Source organism: Ursus americanus, chromosome 15 (assembly GCF_024610735.1).
Source record: "Ursus americanus isolate L20-20 chromosome 15, mUrsAme1.1.p, whole genome shotgun sequence".
In the NCBI taxonomy this organism is placed as follows: Eukaryota; Metazoa; Chordata; class Mammalia; order Carnivora; family Ursidae; genus Ursus; species Ursus americanus.
In genome coordinates this window covers 15,918,889-15,937,708 of record NC_142141.1, presented here as the reverse complement: position 1 = coordinate 15,937,708, position 18,820 = coordinate 15,918,889, and the positions used below count along the sequence as shown (strand labels likewise).

The window sequence follows — 18,820 nt, the reverse complement described above, 5'->3', positions numbered from 1 at the left end:
TTGTTTTGTTTTTTAGATTCCACATATAAGTTAAATCATGGTATTTGTCTTTCTCAGTCTGACTTACTGCACTTAGCGTAATACCCTTTAGGTCCATCCATGTCACAAATAGCAAAATCTCGTCCTTTTTATAGCTGAGTAATATTCTCTTGTATGTATATTCCACATCTTTATCCATTCATCTATTGATGGACACCTGGGTTGGTTCCCTATCTTGGCTATTGTAAATAATGCTGCCAACATCTTTCCCGATTAGTGCTTTTGTTTTCTTTGGGTAGATACCCAGTAATGGAATTACTGGATCATATAGTATTTCTATTTTTAATTTGTTGAGAAAACTCCTTATCCTTTCCCACAGTGACTGCACCAATTTATATTCCCGTCAACAGTGCATGAGGGTTCCTTTATTTCCACACCCTTGCCAACATTTGTGTTTTTTTGTTTTTTACTCTAGTTATTCTAGCAGGTGTTATGTCATTGTAGTTTTGACTTGCATTTCCCTGATGATTAGTGGTATTAAACAGCTTTTTATGTATCTGGTCATCTGTGTGTCTTTGGGAAAATGTCAAGTACCTTTGCCCATTTTTTTTTTTTTATCAGATTGTTTGTGTTTTGCTGTTGAGTTGTAGAAGTTTTTTTATATGTTTTGGATATCATCCCCTTATCAAATATGTCATTTGCAAGTATCTCCTATTTAGTAGGTTGCCTTTTTTATTTTGTTTATGGTTTCCTTCACCGTGTAATAGCTTTTTATTTTGGTGTAGTCCCAGTAGTATATTTTTGCTTTATTTTTGCTTTTTTTCCTCTTGCCTTAGGAGATAGATCTAGAAAAATGTTGCTATGGCTGATGTAAAAAAAAAAAAACAAAACAACAAAAAAACCCATAACGGTCTATGTTCTTTTCTAAAAGTTTTATGGTTTCAGGTCTCACATTTAGGTCTTGAACCCACTTTGAGTTTATTTTGTTTATGGTGTAAAAAAGCAATCCAGTTTCATTGTTTTGCCATGTGGCTGTTCAGTTTTCCCAGCACTGTTTATTTAAGAGGTTTTCTTTTCCCCATATATTCTTATCTCCTTTGTCGTGGATTAATTAACCATATAAGCATGGGTTAATTTCTGGGCTGTCTATTCTGTTCCATCCATGTGTCTATTTTTGTACCCATACCATAGTGTTTTGATTACTATAGCTTTGTTAGTACAGTTTGAAATCTGGGAGCATGATACCTCCAGCTTTGTTTTTCTTTCTCAAGATTGCTCTATTCAGGGTCTTTTGTGGTTCCAAATAAATTTAAGGATTATTAGTTTTTGTTCTGTACAAAATGCTATTGGTATATGGTAGGGATTGTGCTGAATCTGTAGACTGCTTTGGGTAGTAGGGATATTTTAACAATATTCCTTTACTCCATGAACATGGTATGCTTTTCCATTCATTTGTGTCCTCTTCAATTTCCTTCATCAGAGTGTAGGTCTATCACCTCCTTGGTTAAATTTATTCCTAGGCATTTTGTTCTTTTTGATGCAATTGTATATGAGATTGTTTTCTTAATTTCTCTTTTTGCTACTTTATTATTAGTGTATAGAATGATTTTTGTATATTTTTTTTCATGAAATTTAATTGAATTTATTCTCATAGTTTTTGGCAGAGTCTTAAGGTTTTATAGTGTCATGTCAACTGCAAATAGTGACAGTTTTACTTCTTCCTTACCAATTGGGGTGCCTTTTCTTTTTCTTGTCTGACTGCTGAGGCTGGATTCTAGGATTACATTGAATAGTAGTGGTAGGAGTGGGCATTTGTTGCCTCGTTCCTGATCTTAAAGGAGAAACTTTAAGCTTTTCACTCTTGAGTATGATGTTAGCTGGGAGTTTTTTATATATGGCCTTTATTATGTTGAGGTATATTCTCTGTATAACCATTTTGTTGAGAATTTTTATCAGGAATGGATGTTGAATTTTGTCAAAGGCTTTTTTCTCCATCTATTATGATGATTATTTAATTTTTACCCTTCATTTTGTTAATGTGATATAGCATGTTAATTGATTTGCAATAAATCCCACTTGATCATGGTAAATGATCCTTTTAATGTATTATTAAATTTGGCTTACTAACATTTTGTTGAGGATTTTTGCATCTGTGTTCATCAGGGATATTAGCCTATAATTTTTTTTTTTTTTTTGTATCTTCATCTCGTTTTAAGATCAGGGCAATGCTGGCCTCACAAAATGATTTTGGAAGTGTTTCTTTCTCTTTCATTTTTTGGGACTAGTTTGAGAAGGTATATATATTAAGATTAAGAATGTTTGTTAGAATTTACCTGTGAAGCCATCTGGTCCTGGACTTTGTTTATTGGGATTTTTTTGGACTACTGATTCAATTTCATTACAGTAATTGGTCTGTTCAGATTTTCTATTTCTTCCTGATTTAGTCTTGGAAGATTGTATGTTTCAAGGAATTTATCCATTTCTTCTAGGTCACTAATTTGTTGATAAATTTTTGTAGTAGTCTCTTATCCTTTATATTTCTCTGGTGTTGGTCATAACCTCTTTCCTTTAATTTTTTACAAAAGATTCTATTTATTGAGCACACATGAGAGAGCATGCATGTGAGTGGGGGGAGGGGCAGACGGGGAGAGAGAGAGAGAGAGAGAGAGAGAGAGAATGAGAGAGAATCTTAAGCAGGCTCCATGCCCAGTGTGGAGCCTGAGGTGGGCTTGATCTCACCACCCTGAGATCATGACCTGAGCCAAAATCAAGGGTCAGACTCTTCACCAACTGGACCACCTAAGCACCTCTCTCCCCTTTAATTAATTAATTTATTTTTTAAAAGATTTTATTTATTTATTTGACAGAGACAGTCAGCGAGAGAGGGAACACAAGCAGGGGGAGTGGGAGAGGAAGAAGCAGGCTCTTAGCGGAGGAACCTGATGTGGGACTCGATCCCAGAACGCTGGGATCATGCCCTGAGCTGAAGGCAGATGCTTAACGACTGCGCCACCCAGGCATCACCCCCCTTTAATTTATGATTTTATTTATTTGAGTGCTTGCTTTCTCTCTCTTTCTCCCCCCCTCCCCCTTAGAGTCTGGCTAAAGGTTTATCAGTTTTGTTGATGTTTTCAAAGGACAAGCTCTTAGTTTCATTGATCTTTTCTTTTCTTTTTTTAGTTTTGATTTCATTTATTTCCACTCTGATCTTTATTATTTCCTTCCCTCTACTAATTTTTGAGCTTTGTTATTTTTCTAGTTCCTTTAGGTATAAGGTTAGGTTGGTAGAGATTTTTCTTGTTTCTTGAAGTCCTGTTTTGCTATAAACTGCCCTTTTAGAACTACTTTTGCAATATCCTAAAGATTTTGGAATTCTGTGTTTCCATTTTCATTTATCTTCATGTATTTTTTGATTTCTTTTTTGATTTCTTCCTTGACCCATTGTTTAGTAGCAACTTGTTTTGCCTTCATGTTTTTTCCCCCCCTCTTTTTATCTTATAATTGATTTGTGGTTTCATACCATTGTTGGAAAAGTTGCTTGATATGATTTCAATCTATTTAAATTGGTTGAGACTTGTTTTGTGGCCTAATGTGATCTATTCTGGAGAATGTTCCATGTATACCTGAAAAGAATGTATATTCTGTTCTCTGGATAGAATGTTCTATATGTACCTCTTAGTCCATTTGCTCTAATTTGTCATTTGAAGCCACTGCTAGATGATCTATTCATTGATATAAGTGGGGTATTAAAGTCCCCAACTATTATTGTATTGCTGTCAATTTCTCTCTTTGTCTGTTAATAATTGCTTTATAAAGTTAGGTGCTCCTCTGTTGGGTGCATACATATTTACATTTGTTATAGCCTCTTGTTGGATTGATCCCCTTATCGTTCTGTAATGCCCTTCTTTATCTTGTTAGAGTCTTTGTTTTAGTCTATTTGTCTCATTTAAGTATTGCTACCTCAACTTTTTTTTTTTCCTTCCATTTGCACGGACTATCTTTTTCTATCCCTTTACTTTCAGTCTGTATGTATGTTTAGGTCTGATGTCTCTTGTAGGCAGTATCTATATCTATATCTATATCTATATCTATATCTATATCTATATCTATATCTATATAGATGGGTAGCCTTTTTTGTTTTTTTTAATCCATTTGGTATCCATATGTCTTTTGATTGGAGCATTTAGTCCATTTACATTTAAAGCAGTTATTAATAGGTATGTACTTACTGCCATTTCGTTAATTGCTTTCTGGTTATTTTTGTAGTTATTCTGTTCCTTCTTCTCTTGCTCTCTTCCCTTGTGATTTGAAGACTTTCTTCAGTGTTATCCTTGGATTCCTTTTTATTTATTTATTTATTTATTTATTTATTTATTTATTTTTAATATATCTAATATAGATTTTTGATTTGTGGTTACCATGAAGTTCCTATATAGCACTCTATGTATACAGTAGTCTATTTTAAATTGATGATCACTTAAGTTTGAACACATTCTAAAAGTGCTATATTTTTACTCCTCCCCATCTTTTTATGTATTTCACATTTTCATACTTTCATTTTGTGTTTCCTTTTGCTAATTATTATAGATACAGTTAATTTTGCTACTTTTTTTGGTCCTTCAGCCTTCATACTAGCTCTATAAGTGATTGATCTACTACTTTTAGTGTATGTTTGCTTTTAGCAGTGAAATTTTATCTTTCATAATTTTTTTCTAGTTATAGCCATTTCTTTTCTGCCTAAAGAAGTTTCTTTAACATTTTATGTAAGGCTAGCTTAGTGGTGACAAATTTTTCAACTTTTGTTTGCGAAAATCTTTCTTTTAAATTCTGAGTGTTAACTTTGCTGGGTAGACTTTTCTGGGTTGTAGATTTTTTCCTTTAAGTACTTGAATATATCATTTTACTTCCTTTTGGCTTGCAGGTTTTTGCTAAGAAATCAGCTGATAGTCTTATGGGTGTTCTCTTGTACATAACTGGTTGTGTTTCTCTGATCGCTTTTAAGATTATTTATCTTAAAATTTTTACATTTAAATTATTATGTGTCTTGGTGTGGACAACTTTGGGTTCATCTTGTTTGGGGCTCTCTTTGATTCCTGGACCTGGATGTCTGTTTCCTTCCCCAAGAAGGGAAGTTTTCATATTCAACTAAATTTTCTGCCCCCTTTTCTCTCTTCTTATGGAATCCCTATAATGTAGTATATTGTCCCAGAGGTCTCTTAACCTAGACTTATTTTTTTTAAATTGTTTTTTCTTTTTGCAGTTCAGTTTGGAAAATTTCCATTACTGTGTCTTCCAGATCACTGATCCATTCTTTTGCATCTTCTAATCTGCTATTGATTTCTTTTAGTGTATTTTTCATGTTAGCTGTTGTATTCTTCAGCTCTGATTGGTTCTTTTTCATTTTTTCTCTCTCTTGAAGTTCTCATTGAGTTTATCCACTTTTCTCCCAAGTTCAGGGAGCATCTTTACTACTATTACTTTGAACTGTTTATCAAGTAGATTCCTTAGCTCTATTTCATTTAATTCTTTTTATGTGGTTTTGTCTTGTTCTTTCATTTAGAAAAGTCTCTGTCTGCTCACTTTATTTGACTCTGTGTGTTTGTTTCTATGTATTAGGTAGGTCAGCTATATCTCCTGGTCTTGAAGATAGTGGAAAGTGTCATGTGGGGCCCAGAAATGCAATCGCTTTTGGTCATCAGAACCAGGAGCTCCCCTGTGTGAGCTGCGTATGTCCTCCTGTTATGACTGGGCTATAAGTAATGCAAGCACAAGGGTGGGGATGGCTGGCTGAGAGTCATGCTGTAGCTACTGCAGATATATTGGTGGGTGGGCTGGCTCCCCCCTTCTCGGGTCAAGTGTCACTTTGGATGTGTGTGGTCCTGACCAAGGCTGTCTGCTGGGTGCTTCAGGGTGGGAGCTGCTTTGGTGGGGTCCTTCCTAGGGAAGGTGTTTTGGGTGGGGCTGGTCTACATGGGAACACTGGGACATAGTGATTGGTGCTCAAGAAATAGATAGTGTCAGAACTGGTGCCCACCAGCATTGGCCAGTTAGGCTGAAGGAGGGCAAGAAAAATGGATCTTCCAGTGGTTCTGTTCCTAGGAAAAGTTCCTACAGATCCCTGGCCCTCTGGCACATGTCCTACAATTAGTCAATAAACCTCCTTCATGTATGGCCCAGGGATTTTCAAACTGCTGCCTCTGCTGGCTGGATCTGGGAGCAAGTGAGATTGTGTGTATGCCCTTTAAGAGTGGAGTCTCAGTTTCCTATAGCTCTCTGACTCTCCCAGAGTTAAGCTCCATAGGTTTTCAAAGCCAAATGTCATGGGAGCTCATCTTCTTGGTACAGATCCCAGGGGCAGTGGTGTTCAATGTGGTGCTTGAACCTCTTAATTGTCAGGGAGGACCTCCATACCGGTGACCTCTCTCCTGCTTGTGGTTTGCTTGCCAGGGGTTTGATTCCTGACCAGACCACATCTCTGCCCCTCCTACCCTTCTTGAGAGGAAAGCTGGTATCTAATTTATTTACCACTCCTTCATTTTCCATTTTCTTAAGTTTTGTTGACTCCCCTTTTGTATCTATTTCTTTCCCTCTCTTATTTTTCTTGAGGTTTTAGATCTTTCTCCTTGCTTAACTCCTATTCCAGTGTGGTTTTTGAAGAGAATGGAAAAAAAATGTGAATGTTAATCCACCATGTTTCACTGGAAGTGGAGCTGATGGTTTCTTTTTATGTTTCAAAAGTTAACTGTGTCTGCTATTATTGGTTATTTGAGTTTGCCAGGCTTTCACTAACTAGTCATTTGATTTCACCTGGAAGACCCAAAGAGGAGTTGTTGGTTTTTTTTTTTTTTTTTGGTTTCAGAATTTGTCTTTAGAATATTTTTTTCAAGAAGCTGATATCTTCCCATGCTCAAAGTTTGCATGAGGGTGCAGTGCATCCATTCAAGAGAAGGGGTAGAAAGTCTAATTAATCTGGACCTACCAGCTTGAACCCAGGGGCCTTCCATCTACCCAAGAAATCTGCCATAGAATGTTGCTAAGCTATATTAGTTATTAAAAAAGCCTGAATACCCCTCAAAGTCATAGTTGACAGATCTCCTGTGCTTTGTGTTTATGTATGTACAATCATTAGTATTATCTCTGGGTGCTTTCTCTGCTTTGCTGAGATTCCACGTTAAACTGTTTCTTCTGTCCATGGCTTAAATCTCTTTGGCCACTTAAAATATACAGCTGCTTCTGTATTAGCATGGTGAGTTCCTTGTACCATATCAGTTCTTACTACTTCATAGACCCTTATAGCTATGAAGGATTTTAGAGATCATCTAGTGGCTTCAAACTTGTATTTTACAGATTACAAAAATTATTTTTTATTTTTAAAAAGATTTTATTTATTTTAATTAATTAATTAGTTAATTTAGAAAGTAAGCACGAGCAGTCAGAGGGGAGGAAGGAGAGGGGAGAGAATTTTAAGCAGACTTCAGGGCTTGATCTCACGACCCTGAGATCATGACCTGAGCTGAAATCAAGAGTTGGATGCTTAACCAAATGACTCACCTAGGTGCCCCTAACAATTTTCTAAGAACAAGATCTTAGGGAAAAGGCTGACATGTGAAACAGGTAGGATTAGAAGTGCTCTGGGTAATGTAGGGAAGGGAATTTGATCATCTCCACCCCAGGGAGATAGTTCAAACACCACTGATCCTTTTTTAACTCTCATTTTAAACGTAAGGGACTGAGTTCCTGAGAGGGAAAGAATTTGCACAAGGTGATGCAGTGGATTAGTCCAGGATTTGAATCAAGGCCTCCTTACACTGTATCAATTGCTCTAGATCCACAAATAACGACACTTGAAGGACGATTGTGGAGACTTTAAAGTTAGTGGTCAAACAGTGACTGCCTCTTATTAGCTGGACCACTCCCTTTGTTGGAAGCCTCACAATCCCCTACTCAATCTATAGTCTTACATGAAAAATTATAAATAATAATTCTTCCTGAATTGGCTTCCTTCCTGCCCTGGTATTTGTGTCCTGGTGGCTTGTTAATTTTAGTTTGTGAGACCTAGTTTAGTTTTAGAGACCTAGTGACGACCGCTGTCATGCTGGGCTCCTTTGCTGTTCAATAGATGCTAATAAACCATAATCTGCCATCCTAACAATCACTGCTGCCTGAACCAAAATGCAAGGGCAAAGATTACTTTGGTCTGAATTGGATTTGAAAAGGCTGAAAGAACAGGCTTTGAGTGCGCAGTGGAAATGCCAGTTGAATATTAATTATAGCAGCACTGCTGGTCTGCGGAAGGTACGATGGTTCAGCAATGAGTGCTAGAGAAGGATGATCAAATGCAGACGAGATGCTTCTGCATGTGGAATCCGGGAGTGTGGCTTCAAACAGAGTCCAGGGAGCCTCGGGTGGTTTTCTGCAGCTTTCCTGGTGTTCAGAGAGGTCTTTCTGGCCTTCTAATTTGCTCTTTTTATTTACTTCTCAGAATCACCAGGATGACTTGGCCAGGAGCTATCTTAGGGGTAGGTTTTAATTAGTGGTTTGGGGATTCAGAAAGTGGCAGTGAGGTAGATGGGGGTTCCATAACCTCTCTGCCCCACTGATTATTTCCCACATTTTAGGAATGAAATACTGTCTACAGTGATCCAGATACATAGTTAGAACTAGTCTCTTTACTTGGTGGGTATCTACACACAAAGACACAGAGCATTAATAGTATGGGGTGGGTGTGGGTGTGGATAGTGGTTTGCTTATGGATGTACCAAGCCATAGGCAAGTAATTTCCATATATCTCAACCCCTGGCAAACTTTTAAATTATGTATATTGAATAATTTCCTACAGATCTAACTGCCTGATAGATTGTGTGACTAATTGTTTCTTTCCACTTAAAATGGGAGCCTCCTGGTAGGCTGTATGTTTTGGTGCAATTATGTTGCCCAGACCAAGGCTGAGGCCATTTTAGCCCCCTGAGGAGTGTGCTAATTGTCCTGAAGTATGTTGCCTGGTGTGTGCCTCATTGCTGTAGTGGTTTTAATGGAACTTCTAATTAAAAATAAGAGAGGCAGGGCTGGGTGCATTCCTCCCACCTCAGGGGCTCAGGCGGAGCCCCTTTGAGCATGGCAACGTAAGCCTTCCCATGGCGGGAGCCAGCTGGGGCAGAAATTAGTGTGCTTCTGGTATGTTGTCTACTAGGCACAGCACAGGCTGTGGGAGCTGTAATTAGAGCTAGGCCAATGTCATCATGTCTTCCAGGGTGCCAATCCTTCTCCCAGGCTCTGTGTCAGTGTTTAGAGGGTATGTCCATGGAAAAACTGGGAGGAAAGGAGGGTGGAAAGCTTAGGTGGCTAGAGGTACAAACTGAGACCCTGAGGGAGTCTGGGAGACAGAACTGTGGAAAATTACATGATGTGCTGTTTACCAAAGACCAGGATGCTGTTGTTAATTACGGTGGGCTGGGAATCTGGTCTGGATTTGGGTCACCTTTTCTGCCTTTTATTAGAAGTGTAATTTTTTGGGGGTGCCTGGGTGGCTCAGTTGGTTAAGCATCTGATTCTTGATCTCAGCTCAAGTCTTGATCTTGGGGTCATGAGTTCAGGCCCCATGTTGGGCTCCACACTGGGTATAGAGCCTATGTAAAAAAACAGTGCATCTTTGAATATGCTACCTAACTTTTCTGAGTCTCAGTTTGCTTATCTATAAAATGGGGATAAAAATACCAATTGAAATTTTGATGGTATTTTGGTGTCATTGTAGACATAGAATGCAGGAATCTCTGCAACCCATATGGACAATCATTTTGTCTCCCCTTGGTGGGCTTCCACTTTCTCATTGTTTACTTCCTTCTCCCCAGACTAGTACTACCAGAAACATTAGCAGAATGGAAACAAAAATAATTTATTTATAACTGAGCTGAATGGCCCAAAGTATAAGAGGAGAAAAAGGAGCAAAAGAGAGGTTGGTCTTCCCTATGAGGTGACTCTTAGCTTAATTGTGCTGTTTGACCTCATGGAAGGAGGAAATGGAAGAGAGACATGAGAGCCCAGAATGTGTCTGAAGCTGTTTCAAGATTAGGCCCTCAAGAACCACTGATTTTTCTGGAACATTGACCGTTGGATCTTCGTCTTTGGGGAAGAGAAGAAGTGGGAGGCTGAGGCAGAGACCTCCTGGTACGGGGAGAGGCAGAGGAAATGTCTCTCCCTACCTCTGCCTCCTGGATTTGTAGTCCGGAGTAGATGAAAGAACATTCTTATGAGCTGGTCCACTATTATCTTTGGCCAAGGCTTGGTTCTAGCCTTAGGATGAATCATTTAGGACTTGTCACTTCAGGTTCTGTCATTCTAGCAAGGATGATTAAAAAAAAAAAAAAAAAAGACCTGAGTAACTAGAAGTGTCTGTATTGAGTTCACTAAGAAATGGACAGAGAGCTTTGGGGGTTCAGTGACTAGGGATAGCTTTATGGAAGAAGTGGTCTTTAGGGGGCTGATTTTGAGATTCAAGTTTTGAGCAGGCATTTTAGGTAGAGGAAATGGCTCAAACAAAGCTACAGAGGTTGGAAAGTATACAAAGTGTTTATAATGGTAAGCAGTTAGGTTCCCTGGAATATGGGCTCTGAGCCTGGCAAGGTAGGTGAGGGTCAAGTGATGGAGGTCCAGTGTATACCTGAGTCAGGAGTTGGGGCATAAGTAGAACACACAGCTTTTGCTTATTTCCTTTGGGAGTTACCTTAATATCCTTCAGATTTCTTCCTTACCACTTGCGTACTCTTCCTGTTCTCCATCCCCAAGCTGTATTTGTGATTTGCTAATGCTTAGCCAGTCAGCAGGTCTTCAATTGACTCGCGCTAGTGGCTCTAATTATCCTTTACAAGAGCTGATTATTCTGTTTTCTAACTCATCTACCTGAAAAAAGATTTCTTATTGATAGGTTGAGTGAAAGCTTCAAGGGCATTTAAGAGTAAACTGAGTATGTGTTCTTACAGGTGAGAATCATGAATTCGGAAGAATCTGGGGGCCTTAGAAGTCTCCAGGCCAATCCCCTAATTTTACAGATGGAAAAGGATAAGGGAAGAAAAGTCTCACAATAAGAAAGTTACAGATTTGGGAGCCTGGATCTCCCAACCCTAAATTTAGTCAGGACTCTTCTCACTGTACTGTAGAAAAAGTGTGGTGTAGTGGTTAATATTTTGAACCCTGAAGTTGGGCATCTTGGAATTGAACCTCTGCTTTCAGCCACATATTTGTCTGTTGACTTGGGCAAGTTATCAGACATTGGTTGGCTTCTTTGGTCCATTTTATAGAGGAGCAAAATGGGAAAACATATCAGCATTTACAAAAAAATGAGGTATTTTCCCTGCTTGTCTTACTGTGCCAAAAGCCACCTGATATGTAGGCCATCACTTCCAGGGGGTGAAGCAAGGGCTTTCTAAAGGAAGGGCCTTCTATGCTCCCTTGTTCCTGGCACCATTCTGGTCTGCCACTCTGCCTGAACTCCCATGCCTGCTTATTCTTGGTGATGAAGTACCCCAAAATGCTGTTAAAAGGAGTACCAAGGTCTCACATTTAGTCATGATATTCATTAAGATAATGGCCTGAAAGACATCCTCTGATTATCCTGAGCCAATTGATTAATGGAGCCAGAAGAGTGATATAAGGTCCTACTGGGGGAGGCACCAATGGGACCATTCAGTAAAAGGGTACCTCATAGGTTTCATTTTCAACCTGGAACAGACCTTCTAAATTACTATCCTCCAGCCACCTGGGATGAGCTCATGGGGTAGCTGAGGGTAACAGAGGTGATTCTCAGTCTCTGGCAAGTTCATATCCCCTCTCTGGGCCTTCTATTCCTTCTCTGGTTCCTTGTTCTTTAAAAAGAGTGCTTGGCTAGAAGCATAGCAAACGTTAAGCTGCCCTGAGGTCTTGTACCCCTTCTTGAAAGACCACTTTCACTGCCCAACATACCAGTCTGTTATAAATGGGGAAAGCAAATGGATGCTTCTTTTCTAACGGTTCTTTTTGTAAAAGCTTATAAATCTTTTTCCTCCCTCCCTCCCTCCCTCCCTCCCTTCTTCTTCCCTTTCTTCCCTTCCTCTTCTCTTTCTTCCTCTTCTTTCCAGAAAAAGGTAGGTTGTTTTGAAGGTAGGATTGGAGGCTCAGAAGCAGCAGTTGGTGGGGTTTCAGAATTCACTTCTGCCCCAGCAGATGGGAGAAGACAGTTCTGAGAAGTGACTTGTATAATTTCACCCTTCAAACTTAGGCTGCCCTTTGGCAAACAGGGTGATATGAGGAGTTCTGGAAGGATTCTATGGTCAAATCTACCCTGACTCACCACCTGCCATGTAGCCTGATATTTTGAAATTTTACTCCTTTGGATTAATATTCTGATATTTAAATGTCCAAGCAGCCCTGGAAAGGACTGCCAGTTAATTTCTGGCTGATGAGATGGTGGAAGAGCCCTCACTGAGTGGTTAGGATAACCCCCATTCTGGTCTCAGCTCTAATTCTAAATTACTCAGTAACCTTGGTTCCATCCATTTACCTGTTATCTGGGTTTTGTCATCTGTGTCTGCAGGGATATCTTTCACCTCATCTTGTGGGATATAGGCTAGCCGGAGTAGGAACAGCTCATGACACTGAGGGGAAAGAACATTTTTCCTAAAAATTGAGTGTCTGGTCAGCCAGCCTGCCTTTGCTGAACTGGTGCTGAGGATACTGTTGCCTCCCAGGTGGTATTGGTTCCTGAGGTGCCTGGGCTTGTCTTTCCCCAGGTCTGACCTGTGAAGGGCTGGACTTTCTTGTAGACAGACTGAGAGTCAGGGCACAGATGGTGGCAGTTTAAATATTGACAGAGGAGGGGTTTAGGGGCAGTGATTTGCATGGAAGGAGGGTACTGGAGACTCAACTTGGGCTTTATTTAAAGAGTAAGTGGCTGGGGAGATGGAGGTATTGATGGAGATGATAGGAGACTAAAGCTGTTCTTCCCCACTCCTTAGACACCTCAGCACCTGGAGTGAGTCTACAGCCTGTGTGAGGGAGAGAGATGTCCTAGCTCTGGCTTTCCCCTGACAGCTGGAGATGGTGGCTGCCCTGGCCCTGCTTTACATATTTGTAGTTCCTTACTACCTACTGATCTGAGAAAGGCCACCACGGGGCTCACAAAGGCTTGGGAGGTTCATCTTCCCAGATAGTGTTGCTGTCCTCCTGCCTGCTATACTCCCTCTGAGACCAGCCCCCATCAATGAGCTTCTTCAACAGCCAGAAACAACAGTGTTGAGTACTTCCATGTACTGAGCACTTGGAACACAGCAGAGAACAAGATTGCAGAGTTCCTTCCTCATGGGATTTTCCACCATGTGCGTGCACGATAGAGAATCAGACAACTGCACAAATAGTAAACAAAAGGCTTTGGTTGCACAGAGACATTCCTGCACTGTAACCTCCCCCAAATAGCTCTTAGAACCACAGAATGTTGGAACAAGTCCAGTTCCTACTTTGAGTGTTTGGGGAAGCCACGAGAACCTCAGTTTGAAGTTGAAACCTGGTGAAGGGTTTTGTCCAGAGTCACAGTGGACACCACTGGTGGAGCAGACTTGAAATCTGGGTTCCTGACTCCTGGCTCAGTTCCCCTTCCATCATGTTTTCCCTGCTCTAGCTGTAGGAATAGTCCTCAGCAGCAGCAGCTCCTCCACTGATGCTAGGTGGCACCAGAACGCCTTTGAAGAAAAAGGCTCCAGGTCTCAGCTTTTGTTTGACAACGCCCAGATCCTCACTGTGGGCGTCCTGAAGTTTGGATGGGCAGGACTCCTTTTATAATGCTCTCAAAAGGTCTGCTTGCCCCAGCTCACAATCCCCATCTTCTTTATCAGTGAAATCTTGCCTGGGTTGGAGGTGTGGGGAGGGGCTGTCTCTTCTCTGATTGCCTGGGAGAATTTGCTCCTGTGTGATTGATTTCTCCTGGGGCTCTCAGGGCAGAGTAGAAAGTTCTGGCTAGTTGATCAGCTTACAGGAAGATATTTTAGGGCTGTGCAGGCATGAGTTCCAGTTCATCTTAGCTGTTAGTATTTTCTTAAGCTTTTGTCTGGGTGTGCAACCCAGCTGAACATGGTGTGGTCTTTCCCTGGGTCACATTGCCAGTCTGTGACAGAGCTGGGGTGGAATTCCAACTCACTAAATTCTAACTACTTTGCCCCTCAGGAGAATGTGGAGAAGACAAGACCCTCTGTCATTTGGTTCCCACCTGCCCTTCAGCCCCATGTTGCAGTTGTGTAGCTTTGTGTCTAAGAGTATAGGCTCTGGTTTCAGACTCTTGAATGCTGCCTCTCCAGTTGTTAATTGTGTGTGTCATATTTATGTGACTTGTCTTTGCCTCAGTTTCTCCCTTTGTAATGGGATGTGGTGGATTGTAAATGGCCTCAAATTTCTCTGTAGATACTCCCATTAAAGGTGGAATGTATTTCCCCACCCCCTTGAAACTGGGCTGGCCTTGTGATTTGCTTTGATAGAATGTAGTGGCATTGATGATATGTGAGTTCTGAGCCTAGGTCTCAAGAGGCTTTGTAGATTCTGTTCTCACTCCCAGAACATCACTGCCATATGGCAATGTCAGTTGACATTCTTGAGGATGGGAGATCCCAGCCATTCCACCTCAAATTGCACAGAGAATCATGAGTACGTAATTGTATTGGTCCACTAAATTTTGGGTTGATGGTGGTTTGGTATGTTGCAGAAGCTGTGAAATAGCAGAGCATAATATTACCTACCTTGGAGGGTTGCTGTGAGGTTTACATGATGACATGCACTTAGTCTAGTGTTGACCATAGAGTGAGCTAGTATGGTTAACTATTCATGTTATCACTTAACTCTTTTTTATTTGGGTTCTAGTCATCCTGACCTTTCTTTTCTTTTTTCTCCTCCTTCTATATACCAAACTCTTCCTTTTCAGGACTTTCATAGTTAATTCTTTCCATGTGGAATGGCCCTTCCCTGCTGTATTATTATTGTGGTTATAATCTCCTCTCCTCCATGGAAAGGCCTTTTCTGATCACTCTGGGAACATCCCTCCCCTCTTTTCCATTATTCTTTCTTTCATAGAGTTCAACTCTCTCATTTATTGATTTCTTTGATTATTGGCTGTCTTCCCTTCTTGTAAATCCCTTGAGGGCAGGCGATGGGCCTGTTTTCTTTCCTGTTTTATCCTCGCTGCCTAACACAGTGCCGTTATAGCAGGCACCCACTTGATCTTTTCTGAATGAGTGAAAAGAGGCACCTGAATCAATCTGGGTTTGATGTTGGTGTCAGGCTTCCAGAAAGAGGAGAGTAGCCAGGTTAGAGTTTCAGACTCTGTGTGCTGCTGCTTTTAATTCCTATAGCCATTTTGGTTTGTGTCACACTCTCATGTTGGATCAAACCGGTTTCTGATACTCTGTCTGACAAGGTATGAGCTTCTTTTAAGATAGGAACTGAATTCCTCACAACCTGTAGCACCTCACCAGGCATCCAGTAGGGGCTTAACAGAAGTTTATTGGGTAGATAAATGGATGGACAGACTACTGAATAAATGAATGAATGCAAAGGATGGATGGATGAGAGGGTACTCAGAACTGCAGGCAATTATGGAAAACAATGTTTTTTTTCTAATAAAGGATAACACATTTCCAGTCAATCAGTAAAAGGTCATAAAAGTATAAAAATGTACTAAGTACAATCATTAGCATAATGTTATAGGAAAAGTTGTTATAACCTTTTCCCTTAAGATGGCATATTGGACGGTCACAGTTGCTTTGGTTTCAAAGGGGGGCAAGAGTAGGTGACCAGCTGTTTCAGGTGGCCCGGGACTGAGGGCTTTCCTAGGGTGTGGGCCCTTCAGTGCTAAAACTTGGAAAACCCCAGGCAAACTGGAATGGTTGGTCATGCAAGAAAGAGAGCAACATCACAATGTTGGGTATGGTTTGGCATCATTTTCACATTTCCCATCACCTTGTTTTCTCTTAGCTCTGAAATAGAAATCCCTGTGTTACTATTGAGGGTGTTACACTTTTCAAAAGGTTTGCACATCCCCTGTGTAATTTTGACTTAATCCTTATGCCAAGCCTGGAAGCTAGGGCAGTTTTGATCTAATTTGCAGGTGTGGCATCTTGCCTTAAGGCTCCTGGCTCCTAGAGAGTACAGAAGCACAGACTCAAACCCAGGTCTCCTGAGGCCAGTGTTCTTCCCACCACTCTGTTCTTCTCTGAAACAGCCTAGCTGTCTCAGTCTGGCTTGCAGGAGTGGGCAGGAATCAACTGGGAAAGGGAGGACCCCAAGATCCAAGTTTTGGCTCAATCCTTTCATTTGGAACAATTCCTGTCATTACTGCTTTGCCTGCTGTGTTCACCTGCTCCTTCTCTAGCAATCCACATGTAGGATTCTCCTGTTGGCCATTATTGGCATCATTATGTGGCACAGTCAGTAAAAGAGATCCAGTGTATTGGTTCCAGGGACACAATGCTTCAAACGGTCCCTCCAGGTTTGTTAGCAGGATGGTCAGGGGATGAGCTCAGTCTGGAAAGTCATTTGCCAATTTGATTGTTGAGATCTTTTTGTGCATCAGCTTGGGGGGTGGCTCTGACTCTTGGGCTCAAACACTTGTTACACATGTTGTATCCATCCCTAATATACAGGGATTTTGCTGAATATGTAGATACTACCTTAAGGAGGAGAGGGTTCAGTAGCCTTCTCTGACTTATCTTAAAGACTAGGGATATACTATCCTCGTCCATAATAGACCTGAATTCTCTTGATAGCCTCCTAGAATTCTATCATCCATTCTTTCATTTCAACACTGTTTTGAGCAGTTTTACATTTTGTCATTTGTAACCTCCAGGGATAAGAAGTGTGCGTAATCCTTTAATTGCTGAAATAAGACTTCCTCTAACTCTCCCTAATGTAACTGAAGCATAGGCCAGTGTCTTCTAGCTGGTAATAATCTGGGATAAGCTTAATGATAAGGTTTAATATTGGCCCTATCCTTTGAGGTGTCCTTGTTTGGGCTCAGAGTTGCTCTATCATACAGATTTATCCTGGGTGCAGATGTATTAAGGTCTACCAGTCTTAGAGCTGAATAAGGATGAGTACTTCTATTTAAAAATAAATAAATAGCTTTAAAAAAAGAGTACTGCTCCTATCCTCTTGGTGCAGACTGTGGACGTATGGTCCATTAGCTAAAGCTTGGTGATTCCAGTGCACCCATTTGCTTTAGCATGCTTATGTTGTTGTTGCCACTTACGCTACCTATGGACCTACAATTCTCAGAGTGTGACACTGAGTTCAAATCTAGTTTTAATCTTTAGATGTGGTTTTCTTTGACTTAGAGACAGAAAGCAACCCGATTTTCTATGAATGAAAGTATTGTTAAACCTGACATCATTACCTCTGCAATACACTCAAGATGAAGTACCTGTGTATATGGGTCTCTTCTGAAACTTTAATTCTTGGTACAATAAGATGAAGTGATGGCTTGACAAGCCCAGAAACTTTGATATCCTGAGAGATTGCCTGGGTAGATAGAGCTTTCGGAATCTTGGAAAATTATGGCCCAGTTGTATTGGCCATTGGCTCTACTTACCCAGAGGGTCACAAGAATATCTCTGGGCTAAAAAAAATTTAAAACTCAATGCATTAGAAACATAGCTTCCTTATAAAAGTTTTGTTTGCATGATGTGCTGCCTAGCAGCATGAGAAAGCTAGAGGTTGACTGGTTTCAAGTCCTCCGTCAAAGCCCTTGGGGCCAGCATTTTCTCCAAGGAAGTAAAGCTTAGTTGGGAGAAAATAAATCTGGCACATCTCTTCCTCCATGAAGAGGAACAGTCATGGGTTAATTAGGCCATCGATTGGGTGGCTTCTTCTGAGTTTGTACAGATTTCTACAGGCGATTCATATAGTTAGTGAACTCAGGGATCGGCGATGACTGCCCCTGCTTGAGGGCCTGTACTCATCAATCTGTCCACTTGAGTAGGCTCCCAAAGCCATTGTCCTACTAGGCCCCAGAAGAGGGTATTCCCTGGATGGGAGTTTAGCTGAGGAGTCCCCTGGGCATGGGTGATCCTTCAGATGGTCTCTGCTGCATTTCTCTCCATGCAGCACCCAGTCCTCCTTGCACTTCTGCTTGGGAGGTCTAGAACTCTTTGGGGTGCTGGCTCTGAAGTCTCGTTCTGGGACAGGTGGCACTGGATGGTGGGTGCGCTGAGCCTCTCTGGGAATAGGGACAGGCCTCTGTCTGCTTCTCCAACTCTGCATTTCTAGGTCCTTTTTGTCTGTGGGCAGTTTGTCGATTTTCTGAGCCTTTAAGATCAGAGACTTCCCGTAAGTCCCTTGTAGAGATAGGAAAAAGTACCTGGTAGGAAATAACAGGATAAACAGAATTTCAGCATTGAAAAGGGCCTTAGAATCCAATTCCCCACATAGCACAAGATCCTCTTTGTTACGTTCCTGACTGTTGGCTATCAAATTTAGGCCTGGGCACCTCTGGTATGGGGAGTTCAACAATAACAAAATATAATAGCTGACATTTATTATGTATCAGAGCTATCCTAAGTGCTTTAGACATTAACTCATTTCATTCTTCCAACAATCTTGTACAGTTTGTACTTTGGTTCCCCCTGTGTACAGATGAGGAAACTGAGGCACGAAGGGATTAAGTGATTTGTCCAGAACCACACAGTAATGGAGCTGTGATCAGAACCAAGCAGTCTGGATCCCAAGGCTTTTATCTACCTTGTAAAAGTGGTCCATTCTATTTCTGATCTATTCTAATTCAGGCAAATGTACTTGCTTTGTAATGTCAACTCTTTGTGGAACTTACTAACTTTTA

The 18,820-nt window shown here is 40.8% G+C and overlaps 1 protein-coding gene across 1 annotated transcript in view; it reads right to left on the bottom strand.

The window, feature by feature from the left end:
- Nucleotides 1-15,472: 15,472 nt before the first annotated feature.
- Nucleotides 15,473-18,820, bottom strand: part of ATP10B (ATPase phospholipid transporting 10B (putative)) — a 112,384-nt gene continuing 109,036 nt past the window's right edge. The window contains exon 22 of the mRNA XM_045792041.2: nucleotides 15,473-18,343. Coding sequence (XP_045647997.2) covers nucleotides 17,884-18,343 — 460 coding nt within the window. The 3' untranslated portion in view covers nucleotides 15,473-17,883. The remainder of the gene's footprint in view (nucleotides 18,344-18,820) is intronic.